Source organism: Oncorhynchus gorbuscha, linkage group LG10 (genome assembly GCF_021184085.1).
Source record: "Oncorhynchus gorbuscha isolate QuinsamMale2020 ecotype Even-year linkage group LG10, OgorEven_v1.0, whole genome shotgun sequence".
In the NCBI taxonomy this organism is placed as follows: Eukaryota; Metazoa; Chordata; class Actinopteri; order Salmoniformes; family Salmonidae; genus Oncorhynchus; species Oncorhynchus gorbuscha.
In genome coordinates, this window is record NC_060182.1 from 50639686 (window position 1) to 50655687 (window position 16002).

General features: G+C 42.2%; 1 protein-coding gene across 5 annotated transcripts in view; it reads right to left on the minus strand.

Annotated features, from left to right (window-relative positions):
* The window catches only part of LOC124046217 (echinoderm microtubule-associated protein-like 1), an 80029-nt gene that overhangs the window by 7570 nt on the left and 56457 nt on the right, over positions 1 to 16002 (minus strand). For 4 of the 5 annotated variants that reach the window (XM_046366348.1, XM_046366350.1, XM_046366351.1 and 1 more), the window contains 11 exons: positions 15069 to 15138; positions 14857 to 14967; positions 14615 to 14710; positions 14278 to 14412; positions 13852 to 13951; positions 13146 to 13297; positions 12631 to 12756; positions 12206 to 12337; positions 10884 to 10951; positions 10417 to 10505; positions 9301 to 9398 (listed from right to left, as the gene is read on the minus strand). In XM_046366348.1, the coding sequence (XP_046222304.1) occupies positions 9301 to 9398; positions 10417 to 10505; positions 10884 to 10951; positions 12206 to 12337; positions 12631 to 12756; positions 13146 to 13297; positions 13852 to 13951; positions 14278 to 14412; positions 14615 to 14710; positions 14857 to 14967; positions 15069 to 15138 (1177 nt within the window). The remainder of the gene's footprint in view (positions 1 to 9300; positions 9399 to 10416; positions 10506 to 10883; positions 10952 to 12205; positions 12338 to 12630; positions 12757 to 13145; positions 13298 to 13851; positions 13952 to 14277; positions 14413 to 14614; positions 14711 to 14856; positions 14968 to 15068; positions 15139 to 16002) is intronic. The other variant, XM_046366349.1, reaches the window with a different exon arrangement.

The following is a 16002-nucleotide window of genomic DNA, read 5'->3' on the forward strand; positions in this document are numbered from 1 at the left end:
CAGAGATGGTGTAATAAGATTCTATCTTGGTCCTGTATTGATGTTTTGCCTATTTGTTTGGTGTTTCACTCGTTTAGCCTGTTTGTTTAGTCCGGATTAGTGTTTCACGTAGGATATTATAGTTCTTCAGATCACATTGATAGGATAGTCTCAAACGGAGCTCTTCCAGTTTATTCTCCAGTGATTGCACTTTCGCCAATAGAATAGAGGGCAGAGGCAGCTTATCCACTCTCCGATGTAGTCTAAACGGCACCGAAGCACACACGTTGCCACTCAGTGACTTGATAAGCTGATTGTGGCCTGGCTGCTCAATGTGCCTGCCAGCTACTACTTGCTAGTTTCATTGAAAAACACAGAGTTGGAACTTAGTGATTTCAAGCGCTGATAAACAGTGTGTAGTTTGTGCTTTATTTACAATAGTTTGACAGCTTGCAGACGATGAAGTTGTAGGCATGTTATTGTTCTCAGAAATCAGTCCAGAGCAAGCAGCCAGACTTTGCCGACTCAATAGACTGTATGCAGTGCTCATTTTTCATGCACATTTTGTTACTTGAGAAATACTGCACCAAACACCTTAGCTAGATGTAAAATTGCACTATTAAAACCTCATCTGAATTTTGTTTTAATTAATTACAGATTTCTTGATTTGTCTTACATGAATTCGGACTATTTTAACTTCTTGCGTCGAGCAGTCCCGGATCCGGGATCGTGACTACAGCCTCAAGCCCATGACCATAACTATTCATGAAAATCGCAAATTAAATGAAATAAATCTGCTAGCTCTCAAGCTTAGCCTTTTGTTAACAACACTGTCATCTCAGATTTTCAAAATATGCTTCTCAACCATAGCAAAACAAGCATTTGTGTAACAGTATTGATAGCTAGCGTAGCATTTAGCGTTAGCATTCGGCAGGCAACATTTTCACAAAAACAAGAAAAGCATTCAAATAAAATTATTTACCTTTGAAGAACTTCGGATGTTTTCAATGAGGAGACTCTCAGTTAGATAGTAAATGTTCAGTTTGTCCAAAAAGATTCTTTGTATAGGAGAAATCGCTCCGTCTGGTACATCACATTTGGCTACCAAAAAAAAACGCAAATTCAGTCATCATAATATCGACTGAAACATGGCAAACGTTGTTTAGAATCAATCCTCAAGGTGTTTTTCACATATCTCTTCGATGATATATCGTTCGTGGAAGTGTGCTTTCTCCTCTGAATCCCATGGGAAAATGCCTGCAGCTGAAGATTACGCACCAATTTAGACAAAGGACACCGGGCGGACACCTGGTAAATGTAGTCTCTTATGGCCAATCTTCCAATGATATGCCTACAAATACGTCACAATGCTGCAGACACCTTGGGCAAACGGCAGAAAGCGTAGGCTCATTCAGGGCACATTCACAGCCATATAAGGAGACAATGGAAAACAGAGCCTCAAAAATTCTGCTCATTTCCTGTTTGAAGTTTCATCTTGGCTTCGCCTGTAGCATCAGTTCTGTGGCACTCACAGATAATATCTTTGCAGTTTTGGAAACGTCAGTGTTTTCCTTCCAAAGCTGTCAATTATATGCATAGTCGAGCATCTTTTTGTGACTAAATATTGCGCTTAAAACGGGCACGTTTTTTTTATCCAATAATGAAATAGCGCCCCCATAGGTTCAAGAGGTTAAAGAAATTACTATTTTGAGGAAGTGGCTATGTTGTTGCTACAGTGACTCTGGAGGGACAAACAACAGTGCCTGCCAGGGTACAATATGCAAACATTTCACACCCACACTAAGGTCGTGTGGGACCCTAAATTCAAATCTAACGGAATTTTTGTAGGGCACCTGAACATCAGAAGTCTTACACCATAACGTGGCCAATTAGAACACCTTTTGGTAGATTCCAATCTGAATTTTCTTTGTCTTTCTGAAAAAACCTACAACTCCTGCTAGTATTTATACAATGCCAGGATTTAGTGTACTAAAACAGATATAGCTCAATCCTTCTATTTCTATGGCAGCACATGCAATCAAGAGTGAAGGAAAGGAGAAAATGTACGTCCCCCTATGTTGACATGAGGTAAGCAGAGAGGAAGTAGGTCTACAACAAACAGAGTCAGTTTAATAATTACGATCCTTTAGATATTTTGTCTAAAATTCCCTTTGTCATAATGACCAACCTTCCTGCCCACTGGCACAGTAAGTTGAAATGGAATTATATTTAACTTCTGGCTTCCTGCAGACTGGCACAGTAAGTTGAAATGGAATTGTATTTAATTAACTTCTGGCTTCCTGCAGACTGGCACAGTAAGTTGAAATTGAATTGTATTTAATTAACTTCTGGCTTCCCACAGACGGTTTTTGTGCAACCGAATACAATTGAGAGCAACACTAGTGTATGTAAATACATGGATGTTGCTAAGAGCAGCTACTCTAAATACAATTTGATAACTAGGCTATCAGATCATAATTGAACTCTGATTGCAAGAAAGCTTTCAAAACAGAGATTCAATTTTAAACCCATCAAGAAGGCAAACCTCTGTCTACTGTGGTCCATTTTCAAAATGACTTAAAGAGAATCAAGTGGGATGATTTCCTGACATCCAAGGACCTAGAAAATAATTGTGATATAATAAAATAACGCTCACTAATTTGAAAACATATTATACTAAGACAATTACAAGAAAGAAACATATAAGTAATAGCCTACCCTGGTTAAATGACACCCTGTGGCAGTTAACAAAAAATGTATGCTGCACTAAAGAAAGCCCAAAACTGGACTAGATGGTGACAGAATGATATTCAGTTATTCTCCGAGTTAAGAAATTCAAAGCCAAGTCATTCATTAACATCATAAATGAGGCGAAAGGTGATTGTAAACATATTTGGAAAAAATACAGTTTAACAGGCAAGATAAATTAAAGGAGGTATAAAACTGAAAGTTAATGGAAGATTAATCGAGAATAGCCACTACTTTTAACTATTTCTTTACTCAGTCTGTACAAGATCTGGGGCAAAAGTTTACAGTGAGCGAGTTATGTATCACCCGATGTGATGACTCCCTCAAAATGTTTGATATGATTCCAACTATTGAGGTGAAAGTTAAAAAAAATCTTAAGCAGCTTGAAAACCTCTAAAGCCAAAGATGTCTATGGCTTTGATAATGTGTTCTTTAAAACACATAAAGATACTTTGACATCATAAATAACAAGGGGCACATCTTTGGTTTTAGAAGTGGGGGGGGCATATTGTTTCTATATATTTTTTGTTTCTTTTTTTCCCCAGTTGGGAAATGGCTAAATAAATATGATACCCTTTCAGAGACAATGATAAACAGCTGCCTCTGATTGGGAACCATATCAGGCCATCATAAATTCACCTAGATGATCCACCCAAGTCACTATCATACACCAACCAACACAGAGAATAAACAGTGTGACAGTTGCCTCATTTATATCACATTCCAATTATAAAACTGTGGGAGGGGGGATTTCAGAATGCAATTTCAGTGTCACAATGTTCGTAATAATGGTCAGACCAAGGCGCAACGTACATAGAGTTCCACATTATTTATTAAAGAAAGTGAAACTTAGAAAAAACAGAAACAATACAGAATAAACTAACCATGATGACAATGCAGTGCGAACAGGCAAGTAAACATACACAATATCCCATAACCCAAAGGTGGAAAAAATGCTACTTAAGTATGATCCCCAATTAGAGACAACGATAACCAGCTGCCTCTAATTGGGAATCATACAAATCACCAACATAGAAAATATAAACTAGAACATCCCCCCAGTCACTCCCTGACCTACTCTACCATAGAAAATTAAAGCTCTCTATGGTCAGGACGTGACATTCAGAATGTTGCGCCCCTGCCAATAACAGATTTGATTAATTTCCCATAAATTCCCAGGGGAATGGAAGTCAGCGGTTAACCTAATATTCAAGTCTGCTGATTGTTTTATGGTCAATAATTATAGACCTATACGTATTTTGCCAATCATTTCAAAGGCTGGAAAGAGGGTAGTTACTGAATAATTGACTGATCACTTGAATACTAGTGATTTCTCATTAGTCAGAAAACGGTTATTTTATGTAGAAGGTTACATTTAAACTTGACATAGAGGGAGTGGTAAGATCTGTGTTTTTAGATTTGCAAAAAGCATTTGATACTGTACATCACAGAATTCTACTCTCTAAACTAGCTGAATGTAATTTCTCCCCAAATGATTTAAAATGGATGGATTCATATTTATCTGACAGAATAGTGTGTTAGAATCAAACAGAAAGTCTCATTGTCTGGGACCTGGGCTTTACTCTTTAGTTTATATATAAATTACCTGCCTCATGTGTGTCAATGTAACGGTTTTCTTCCGTTGAAGGAAGGACCAAAATGCAGCGTTGTTAGTGTTCAACATGTTTAATAAGGACAATAAACGTGAACACTACAAAATACAAAACAACAAATGTGAAAAAACCAAAACAGTCCTATCTGGTGCATAGACACAAAGACAGAAGACAACCACCCACAAAACCCAACACAAAACAGGCTACCTAAGTATGGTTCCCAATCAGAGACAATGACTAAGAGCTGCCTCTGATTGAGAACCATATCAGACCAAACATAGAAATAGACAAACTAGACATACAACATAGAATGCCCACTCAGCTCACGTCCTGACCAACACTAAAACGAAGAAAACACAAATTAACTATGGTCAGACTCCGGCCGCAAAACCTGAACCTATAGGGGAGGGTCTGGGTGGGCATCTGTCCGCGGTGGCGGCTCTGGCGCAGGACGTGGACTCCACCATAGTCTTTGTCCACTTTATAGTCTCCTCCTAAGAACGGCGTCCCTCGCCGCCGACCTAGGATTGGCAACCCTACTAAAGGGCCCCGCTGGACTAAACAAACTCCTCCGGACCGAGGGGTAGCTCAGGACCGAGGGGTAGCTGAGGACCGAGGGGCAGCTCAGGACCGAGGGGCAGCTCAGTACCGAGGGGCAGCTCATGCTGGTTGACGGCTTTGGCAGCTTCTGGCTGACTAACGGCTCTGGCGGATCCTGGCTGAATGGCGGCTCTGGCGGATCCTGGCTGACTGGCGGATCCTGGCTGACTAGCGGCTTTGGCGGATCCTGGCGGCTCCTGGCAGACAGGCGGCTCCTGGCAGACTGGCGGCTCCTGGCAGACAGGCGGCAGACTCTAGCAGCTCTGGACAGGCGGGAGACTCTAGCAGCTCTGGACAGGCGGGAGACTCTAGCAGCTCTGGACAGGCGGGAGACTCTAGCAGCTCTGGACAGGCGGGAGACTCTAGCAGCTCTGGACAGGCGGGAGACTCTAGCAGCTCTGGACAGATGGGAGACTCTAGCAGCTCTGGACAGACGGGAGACTCTGGCAGCTCTGGACAGACGGGAGACTCTGGCAGCTCTGGACAGACGGGAGACTCTGGCAGCTCTGGACAGACGGGAGACTCTGGCAGCTCTGGACAGACGGGAGACTCTGGCAGCGCTGGAAAGACGGGAGCACCCGTAGGGATGAGACGGAGAGACAGCCTGGTGCGGGGGGCTGCCACCGGAGGGCTGGTGCGTGGAGGTGGTACTGGATAGACCAGACCGTGCAGGCACACTGGAGCTCTTTAGCACCGAGCCTGCCCAACCTTACCTGGTTGAATGCTCCCAGTCGCCCTGCCAGTGCGGCGAGGTGGAATAGCCCGCACTGGGCTTGTGCTGGCGAACACCATGCTTAAGGCTGGTGCCATGTATGCCGGCCCAAGGAGACCAGATGCGTAGAGCCGGCTTCATGGCACCTGGCTCGAAGCCCACTCTAACCCGGCCGATACGAGGAGCTGGTATGTACCGCACCGGGCTATGCACCCGTACTGGGGATACCGTGCGCTCCACAGCATAACACGTTGCCTGCCTGGTCTCGCTCGCTCTCCAGTAAGCACAGGAAATTGGCGCAGGTCTCCTACCTGGCTTCGCCACACTCCCTGTGTGCCTCCCCCCAATACATTTTTGGGGCTGCCTCTCGGGCTTCCTTGCCAGCCGTGTTCCCTCATATCGCTGGCTCCTCTCTCCGGCTGCCTCCACTCTCCTAGCTGCCTCCACCTGTTCCCATGGGAGGAGATTCCTTCCAGCCAGGATCTCCTCCCATGTGTAGCAACCCTTGCTGTTCAAAACGTCCTCCCATTTCCAGGAGTCCTGACATCGCTGCCTCTCCTGCTACTGCTGCTGCCTGTTACCACGCCGCTTGGTCCTTGGTTGGTGAGTGGTTCTGTAACGGTTTTCTTCCGTTGAAGGAGAGGAGGACCAAAATGCAGCGTGGTTAGTGTTCAACATGTTTAATAAGGAAAATAAATGTGAACACTACAAAATACAAAACAACAAATGTGAAAAAAACGAAACAGTCCTATCTGGTACATAGACACTGCCTCAGTGTTCTGTCACTCATGGGGACAATACATCACCACAAAATCAACAGGGAGAGCTCAAAAATTTAAGCCCCTTGGGTGCTGCCATAGAGTTACATTAGAAGAAGGCTCAATGTCATTGGCTACAGATAAAATGACATCAAATGACGTTATATTTACAGTAGCTTTGATTGGACTGAGCTAGCAAGGTAGCAGTCATCATCATGAATCAAGTTAACAAACTACAGGCAAATTATTTTCAATCCTTGTAATATGTAGAGAAATTATAGATAAAAGGTATCAGTGCTCATCGGCAATTGGACATAAACATTACACAACCAGTTAGAAATCACAAATTTAACAATGAGTGGTTTGGAAGAAATCAGTGGCTAACTGCAAGCATTGCAATGCAATCACTAGCCTGCTACTCAGTGGAGTGGATGTGTGGTCCAAGTCTGGGTTTAAGGGTCTTTTTTCCAAGCTTAAAAGGATAAACATTGAAAATTAGCCATGCTGTCAATCCAGCATGACTTCTGCCACTTTCAAAATAACTGGAAACTCGGAACTACTACATCTCAGACTTCAGTGAGTTCGACCTGAAGATCACTGAGGTTATGATTCGAGTTCCCAGTTGTCTTGAAAGCACCATAAATCCAGAGAATGCCAGTCTTTGATAACAAAGTTTGATGTCAATCTGTCGCTGTACATTTCATTGACTACGTCCGTCCTAGCTCTCTCATTAATGTCTTAATTGAAATTACGATTGCCTTTCATCCACTCATCGTTCCCTGATGCCATAGTCTGTACATCTCAATTGTCAGTAGAAACCACATTTGCGTAAGCAAGTCAGCCATATCAGCTATGTTTTTTAAAGTCAGTAAATGAGGCTGAATGAACTGTTTCACTGCCAGACAAGGCTCTGCTGATAGCCAGGTGTAACAGTGGTAAGGTGTAGGGACTGCTATTGGGACTCTGCTGTTGGGACAGTTTTATGAAGGCTGTTCATGGCTCACATCAACACCATCATCCCGGGAAACTCTAGACACACTCCAATTCGCATACCGCCCCAACAGATCCACAGATGACGCAATCTCAATCGCACTCCATACTGCCCTTTTCCACCTGGACAAAAGGAACATCTGTGTGAGAATGGTGTTCATTGACTACAGCTCAGTGTTCAACCATAGTACACAAAAAGCTCATCACTAAGCTAAGGACCCTGGGACTAAACACCTCCCTCAACAACTGGATCCTGGACTTTCTGACGGGTTGCCCCGAGGTGGCAAAGGTAGGCCACAACACATCTGCCACGCTGATCATCAACATGGGGGCCCTTCAGGGGTGCGTGCTTAGTCTCCTCCTGTACTCCCTGTTTACCCACAACTGCGTGTCCAAGCAAGACTCCAACACTATCATTAAGTTTGCTGACGACACAACAGTGGTATGCCTGATCACCGACAATGATGAGACAGCCTATAGGTAGGAGGTTAGAGACTTGGCAGTGTGTTGCCAGGACAACAACCTCTGCCTCAATGTGAGCAAGACAAAGGAGTTGATCGGAAAAGGAGGGCCGAACTCACCCCTATTCATATTGACAGGGCTGTAGTGGAGCGGGTCGAGAGTTTCAAGTTTCTTGGTGTCCACATCACCAACCAACTATCATGGTCCAAACACACCTAGAAAGTTGTGAAGAGGGCACGACAACCCCCTTTCCCCCTCAGGAGACCCCCTTAAGATTTTGGCATGGGTCCCCAGATCCTCAAAAATGTCTAGAGCTGCACCATTGAGAGCATCCTGATCAGTTGCATCGCCGCCTGGTATGGCAACTGCTTGGCATTCGACCGAAAGTCTTTACAGAGGGTAGTGCATACAGCCCAGTACATCAATGGGGCCAAGCTTCCTGCCATCCAGGAACTATATACTAGACAGTGTCAGAGGAAGGCCCAAAAAATGGTCAAGGACTCCAGTCACCCAAGTATGGCACGGCAAGTTGTACCAGAGTGCCAAGTCTAGGTCCAAAAGGCTCCTTAACAGCTTCTACCCCCAATGCATAATACTGCTGAACAATTAATCAAATGGCCACCCGGATTATTTACATTGACCCCCCGGTACCAGTACCCCCTGTATATATAGCCTCGTTATTGTTATTTTATTGTGTTACTTTTTATTACATTTTTTACTTTAGTTTATTAAGTTTATATTTTCTTCACTTTATTTCTTGAACTGCATTGCATAAGGGCTTGTAAGTAAGTATTTCATGGTAAGGTTTTATTCGGCGCATGTGACAAGTAACACATGTTTGTTGCACCGTTAGTCCAAATCATGTATTGTTTATTGTTGTGTTGTGTTGTGTAGTGGCTTTCCTGGCATGCATCTACAATTTTTTGTGGAGTTTGCCCCACCAAGATTTACATGCTAAATCGCCACTGGGTATAATGCATCTTTTCTCAAGTGTACTAAGAAGTATGTTCTGTTGTACATTGTCCTTGTTCAAATAAACTTAATCATAATATCAACAAATAATCTTCAATCCATTACATTTTCATCTCTCATAAAAATTAAGAGAACCAATAAATACATTTACTCAATTTATTAAAATGATCTTTCTCAAAAACGTTGTATATTGTCCCATACAATAATGATTATTATTATAGACTAATAAATGTTTTGTTCCCCCAAAACATTTTTGGGGATGAACTTTTTATTTTATTTATTGGCAATCTCACTGCAATTCCCCCTCGACCCTGACTTTGACCCTCGACCCTAACTTCCCCCTCGACCCTGACTTTGAACCTATTTAAACCATAATACACTATGATGTGAATGCGCATCATTTAGCATGCCCTCCTGATGTGATGCTGAGGAGAAGAGGGGTGTACTAAAAATAAAAGGTGCTCACCGAGCACTTTCCCACTCGACCGTACTTCCTGCCACTCTCCCCCACTGCGTAGATATAGATGTAGTTGTCGTGAGAGCCAATCGCCAGGAAATTGCCATCTAGGAATAGGGACAGGAGATGTAGGTTAGAACAGATAAAGTCCCCGACATAAATAAAACGTCCATATCACAGTCAATCTACATTGAGTGCACAAAACATTAAGAACACCTGCTCTTTCCATGACATAGACTGACCAGGTGAATCCAGGTGAAAGCTATCCTTTATTGAAGTCACTTGTTGAATCCACTTCAATCAGTGTAGATGAAGGGGAGGAGACAACTTAAATAAGGATGTTTAAACCTTGAGACAGTTGAGACATGGATTGTGATTGTGTGCCATTCCGAGGGTGAAAGTTGCTGGCACAACATGGGCCCTGTGGAATACTTCCACGCCCTGACGAATTGAAGCTGTTCTGAGGGCAAAAGGAGGTTCAACTCAATATTAGAAAAGGTGTGCCTAATGTTTTGTAGACTCATGTTATTTTTTACTGGATTCACCTGGTCATGGAAATAGTGTTTTATGTGTTTTACATACTCAGTTCATATGGAAGTAGTTTAGTGCCTAAAATACGTGTTAAATGTGTTAAATATGTGTAAAAAAAACTAAAAATAAAAGATCTTTCAGATATAGGAGAGACACTTCAAAACAAAATTAATTTAGATTCGTTTTTTACTGCATGAATCTGTTATTCAATAAGTTTCTATGGGCTAAAGTCAAATTAAATGTTTTAGCAAATATTTTTTTCATATATATTTTGATACCTAAAGGGGTCCTAAAATTCAAAATCAAATAGCTAAATTATAATATGAGCATCTTAAAACAATTCCATATGTTAGGTTAGTAAAACCCCCGCGGTGAAGAAATGGAGATGAGATTAACAGCGTCAAAAATGTCACAACACGTTCGTTTAATCTATCATCTGATAATGATCCTGACTAAATGACAGCGGTTTTAATTAGAAGATTTGCTACAGAGAGAGACGTAACCTATTATAATCCTTTTTATAAGTCATAATAAAGCATCATTAATGCTTATATATATTATATATAGCAATATAAGAGCCTTAAGAACACTTACCCGGTGCAAAGCGTATAACAGACAGCTGTTCATTCCCGTCTGTGTGCACTGTGACTAGATCCTTAGAGTCAGTATCCAGCACCAGCCACCTGTATGAGGAAAGTTATCCATCCTCTCATGATTATCAATAATAATATAATAATAATAATAATATGCCATTTAGCAGACGCTTTTATCCAAAGCGACTTACAGTCATGTGTGCATACATTCTACGTATGGGTGGTCCCGGGGATCGAACCCACTACCCTGGCGTTACAAGCGCCATGCTCTACCAACTGAGCTACAGAAGGACCCACATCACATCTCTCCTGTAGTTTCACAACACCCTTTTGAGATTCATATTGTAATAAAAAGCACTATACAAACTACATGTGTTATTATTATTACTGCCAGATCTCTATGGCTTTTGTGATTTAATTGTCCTAACAATATTCTCCTTGAGCAGTACTTTCTCAGTACTTTCTCACCTGCCGGTCTGCGTTCCTATAGCAACCACTGCTCCAGAGGGATGGAATCCAGCAGACTGAGCTGCGTCCTGTAAATTAAAGAAACAAAGGATGTCTAATTTCAGTACTGCATCCTTATACATTTTACCGCACCCAAATAACCAGCCTCAGTGAAGATCTATTAGAAGAGAGATAGACTGAAGCTTTTTGAGAGATTAATAAACACAAAGGATTTAGATAGTACCCTACGCATTTCTCCACTATTATAACTAGGGCAAAAACAGAGTTTTTCTAAATCAGATCATGTGGTCAGCAAAAGCTTGTGCTAGCCTGGTCCCAGATATGTTTGTGCTGTATAGCCAACATTACTTGGCATGACAGTTTATTTATTATTATTCTTTTTTATTTAGGGGGTAGATCAGCTTTAATATTGCAGATAGACTGGCTTCCATCAAAGTAACAGTCTGCATCACTTCCAGTCCCCCAAATATTTTTTTGCAATTATATATACAGTTGAAGTCGGAAGTTTACACATTAGCCGAAAACATTTACACTCCGTTTTTCACAATTCCTGACATTTTACTCATTGTAAAAATGTCCTGTCTTAATGTCAATAAGGATCATCACTTTATTTTAAGAATGTGAAATGTCAGAATAATAGCAGAGAGAATTATTTATTTTAGCTTCTATTTCTTTCATCACATTCCCAGTGGGTCAGAAGTTTACATACACTCAATTAGTATTTGGTAGCATTGCCTGTAAATTGTTTAACTTGGGTCAAACGTTTCTGGTAGCCTTCCACAAGCTTCCCACAATACGTTGGGTGAATTTTGTCCCATTAACCTTGACAGAGCTGGTGTAACTGAGTCAGGTTTGTAGGCCTCCTTGCTCTCACACACATTTTCAGTTCTACCGACAAATTTTCTATAGGATTGAGGTCAGGGCTTTGTGATGGCCACTCCAATACCTTGACTTTGTTGTCCATAAGCCATTTTGCCACAACTTTGGAAGTATGCTTGGGGTCATTGTGCATTTGGAAGACCCATTTGTGACCAAGCTTTAACTTCCTGACCGATGTCTTGAGATGTTGCTTCAATATATCCACATCATTTTCCGTACTCATGATGCCATCTATTTTGTGAAGTGCACCAGTCCCTCCTGCAGCTCAGATGCTCGATGGTTGAAAGAACTTGATTTACGATTGCATATACAGTGACAGTTGTTGGCTGTACAGCACAAACATATCAGGGAGCAAGCTGAGCTTGTGGCCCTTTTACTCATACATTTCATGTTAACTGAGTATAGTAAGAGTTGTCCCCAGGGAGCACTGCCTGCCTGTCTACCTCCATAGTCTTGGTCCAGACAGGCTGGTGCGAGGAGGCATCCCACAGGCTGACATGCTTGTCGTGGCCACAGGTGAGGAAGTGGGGTTTCCAAGGGTGCACGGCCAACCCCCACAGCTCATCGGTGTGACCCTGGAAGAGTTAGGGAGCATAGTTAGCATCGTTGGCAATCAGTTGCTAGAAAGAGTACTTGCTTAATGTAGACCCATTCTGTACTTTCCTCTAACTGGGTCCATCTGTTTCCATTAGCATTGATACATGCACCAAACACGCTAGCCAGGAGATGCTGGACATTACTAAATAACCAGCTAATGGGCTTAAAGAATGTCTGAATGAACTGAAAACACCCTAGGTCTGCATGAACTAGAACGTCAGATAATCATACCAGCAGCCATATATATATATATGGCTTTGATTTTACCCACTTGTGTGATGGGGGTAAATTCGCCATATAAACTGCCTTGTAGAACATAGTTCCTGGTGGTCCCAATAAGCACACTCTCCCTTTTGCCCTCGGCAACAGTGCGGACGGGGCCAAATAACTCAGGAACCTGGGAAAGGTGGGAAAATACATATTATTGTGGTAAGCTTCCTCCCACCGTAAAGGTGAGGGTTGTTTTCTTTATTTTATCCCATGTTTGATTTTTACAGATGGCTGGGTGGGGGTTATGGAGAAGAGAAATTGTAAAAGAGAACATTGTTTTCCTTGTACCAGTCATTGGTACTACTGTTTACATAAATACTTACTGTGTATCAACCAAAACCCCCATATTTCTGAGAAAGCTAGCATCATCTTTTGCCAGGGTTGCAGTATGCAGAATCAGTCTTCTTTCTAAGCACTTATACTGTAGATGCATTAATAAAAAGTGTACTATAGAAATGGCCAAAATCATGGGACTACTTTTTTGGGTGTATGTACACGATTCCGCATGTGTCTCACCTCAACCGATTGGATCTGCTGGTAGCTCCCATCCCAAGAGAGGAGTTTCCGATCTTTTCCCCCTGACACCAGTGTGCTGTTCCTCAACATACACAGTGCAAAGATGCTCCCCTCGTGTGCACCCTGAATGGCGTGGCTAATTCGATTAGTGCCTGTAAAACAGAGAGAAAGACAAAACACCATTGGAGAAGGCAGAAGATAGCTAGCTGTTTGTTCTATAACACATGGTCAGGATCGGTTCACTCACAAGACAGGCCTTGGTGTTCTATACTAGGCATGACCATATTCTGACCCCAGCCACCTGACAACTCTCTCATAATAAAGAGTCTTTTGATGAGCAAAAAAGGGGAAAAACAATGGGCCAGTAACTGAAAGGTCGCTAGTTTGAAGGACCAAGCCAACTAGCTGAAAAATCTGTCTATGTGCCCTTTTTAAAAATATATTTTTTAATTCTGTCAATGTTCCCCCTTGAGCAAAGCACTTAACACCAATTGCTCCTGTAAGTCTATTTGGATAAGAGTGTCTGCTAAATGACTAAAATGTAAATGTAATAAACACAACTGGACAGGGACCTGCATTCTTAGAAAAGGAACCTAAAAGGGGTTCTTTGGCTGTCCCCATAGGATAACCATTTGAAGAAGCCTTTTTGGTTCCAGGTAGAACCCTTTTGAGTTTGATGGTTCATTCTATCGAATGACAGGTTTACCTTTTCCCCACACCAGTATATTTCCACTTGAGTCTCCAGTTATGGTGTCTCCATTTTCTGAAAAAGTCACACACAAGACAAACTTGGGCTTCTCTTGTTTCTGCAAGGAACATAAATATGGCTTTATTTACTTGGGGGGCAGAGATAAAACAGAGTTGTATTGTCAGAAAACAGACAGAGACAGACGTGCAAGCTTCAATAACACTACAGAGAAACTAACTACTGAAAACCTGAAAATATGACATACTCTAACATTGGGTGAAGAACTAAAGAGCAAAAGCAACACAGCCTCGACATTGAATTTAGATAAAACTTTCTGCAAATTGACATAAATTATATTGATTTTGGCAAATACATTTCCTCTAAAACTCAGATAATCAAGCAAGTGAACATGAGGCAGTATAAATGAGAAATCTCATGTCATACCTCAAACAAGCCTTGCTTCTTGGTAAGGGTACCCCTCTCCAGTGTCCAGAAGTAGAGGTGTGACTTCCCACTCGTGACTATAATGTTGGTGTCAGTGGGGTGGAAGTCGGCAGCGAACACTGCCTCGTTGGAACACTGTAATGGGACAGAAAAAATTATTGTTACACTTGTCAAACGTTTATGAGGATCAATAGAGCAACTCCAAAGCCAGGTAAGCTTTCCTGAGACCTGAAGACTTGTGTTGAACCCCGAGCTAATGCTTAGGCTTCAGTTTAGAGGGCTAACAAAGTCTTGATGCGCACAGGTTCAAACCCCAGTCGGACACATAGACACTCACCTTGACATCAGCTAGTCTTTCCTTTCTCTGCCAGTCCCACACAGAGAGCACATGGTCATTGGAGTCGTCTACTACACACAGCGTGTTGCCTCCATTCTGGACAGACCAACAGAGATGGATCAGCACTGTCCTCAGTTATTTAGCAAAGCTTTTCTGACCAGTAAAGGCAAACTCAAAATCTGGTTCACATATGAGATATGATATGTATTCAGTTTTTTTTGTTGCCAAGGTCCATTGCTTACCGACTTGGAGAAGGCAAGACAAACCAGGGCGCGGTCAAAGAAACCTGTCCCCAGAATGTGGAGGGTGTTGAGGCTCACAGAGTCCCAAATCCGCACATGAGGAGCCAACTGCTGTCAGTACACACACACGTACACACACACATTATTTCTTATTATTAAATAAGTGATCTGTTCATAGGTTCAAAGTTATTTGAGGGTGAGAGGTCACTTACTTTGCCTTCAGAAGAGGTGCCTGCCACCTGTCCCGTTGCTATGGTGATTTTATCAGGATGGACAGCCAGACTATAGAACACAAACAGAGGAACAGAGAGACGGCAAACACTTTGAACATCTGAAGGTCGATTTGAACAATGATGAAAAACCACAGAGACCTTAAAGCATATCAAGGAGAAGTGTTTTGTGTAGTCTGAAACTATGAGTTGCTAATATATCAAATCAAATAAAATGTATTTATATAGCCCTTCGTACATCAGCTGATCTCAAAGTGCTGTACAGAGACCCAGCCTAAAACCCCAAACAGCAAGCAATGCAGGTGTTGAGGCACGTATCATATATATCATAGATGTTGTTCTAGTCTGTCAGACTGAAGCTTATGGGATTCAGTTACAGTAGTCTAAGTCATGTGTGATTGACTATCAACTTCCGATAGAAGGGCACAACAGAAGGGCACTATGCCTTACAGAAATAAGTGAAAGTCAAGATTATCTGTACGACAGTGAAAAAGCAGCTAACATTTTTCTATGCCCAGGATTGATTCAACTCTAATTATTCATAATGAGCATGACCCCAGGGCGACCCCTCAAGTTTCAGCTTATTATATTATGGACCACCCTTTTCTGTCTGAGATAATTACCTGACCAATGCTATCACTGAGGACAAAGCAGCTGCAGACCAGCCACCTGTTTACCCTAGCCTGCCTTATGGTGAAGGGGTTATTCCATGGGACTGTACGAGAATACTGATTAAAGCAGTGGTGTCACGGTAGCTCTGTCTGTACTGAAATAAGGAGGATTTTATATCAAAGGTAGTGTGACACAGTTGTGCAACAAGGTGGGTTGCAAAGCCCTTCCAACTTTGGATGCCAGAAACATACTGTAGATTTAAAAAAAAAATTGCTTAATAAATTACTCGACTGTACTGTTGGTC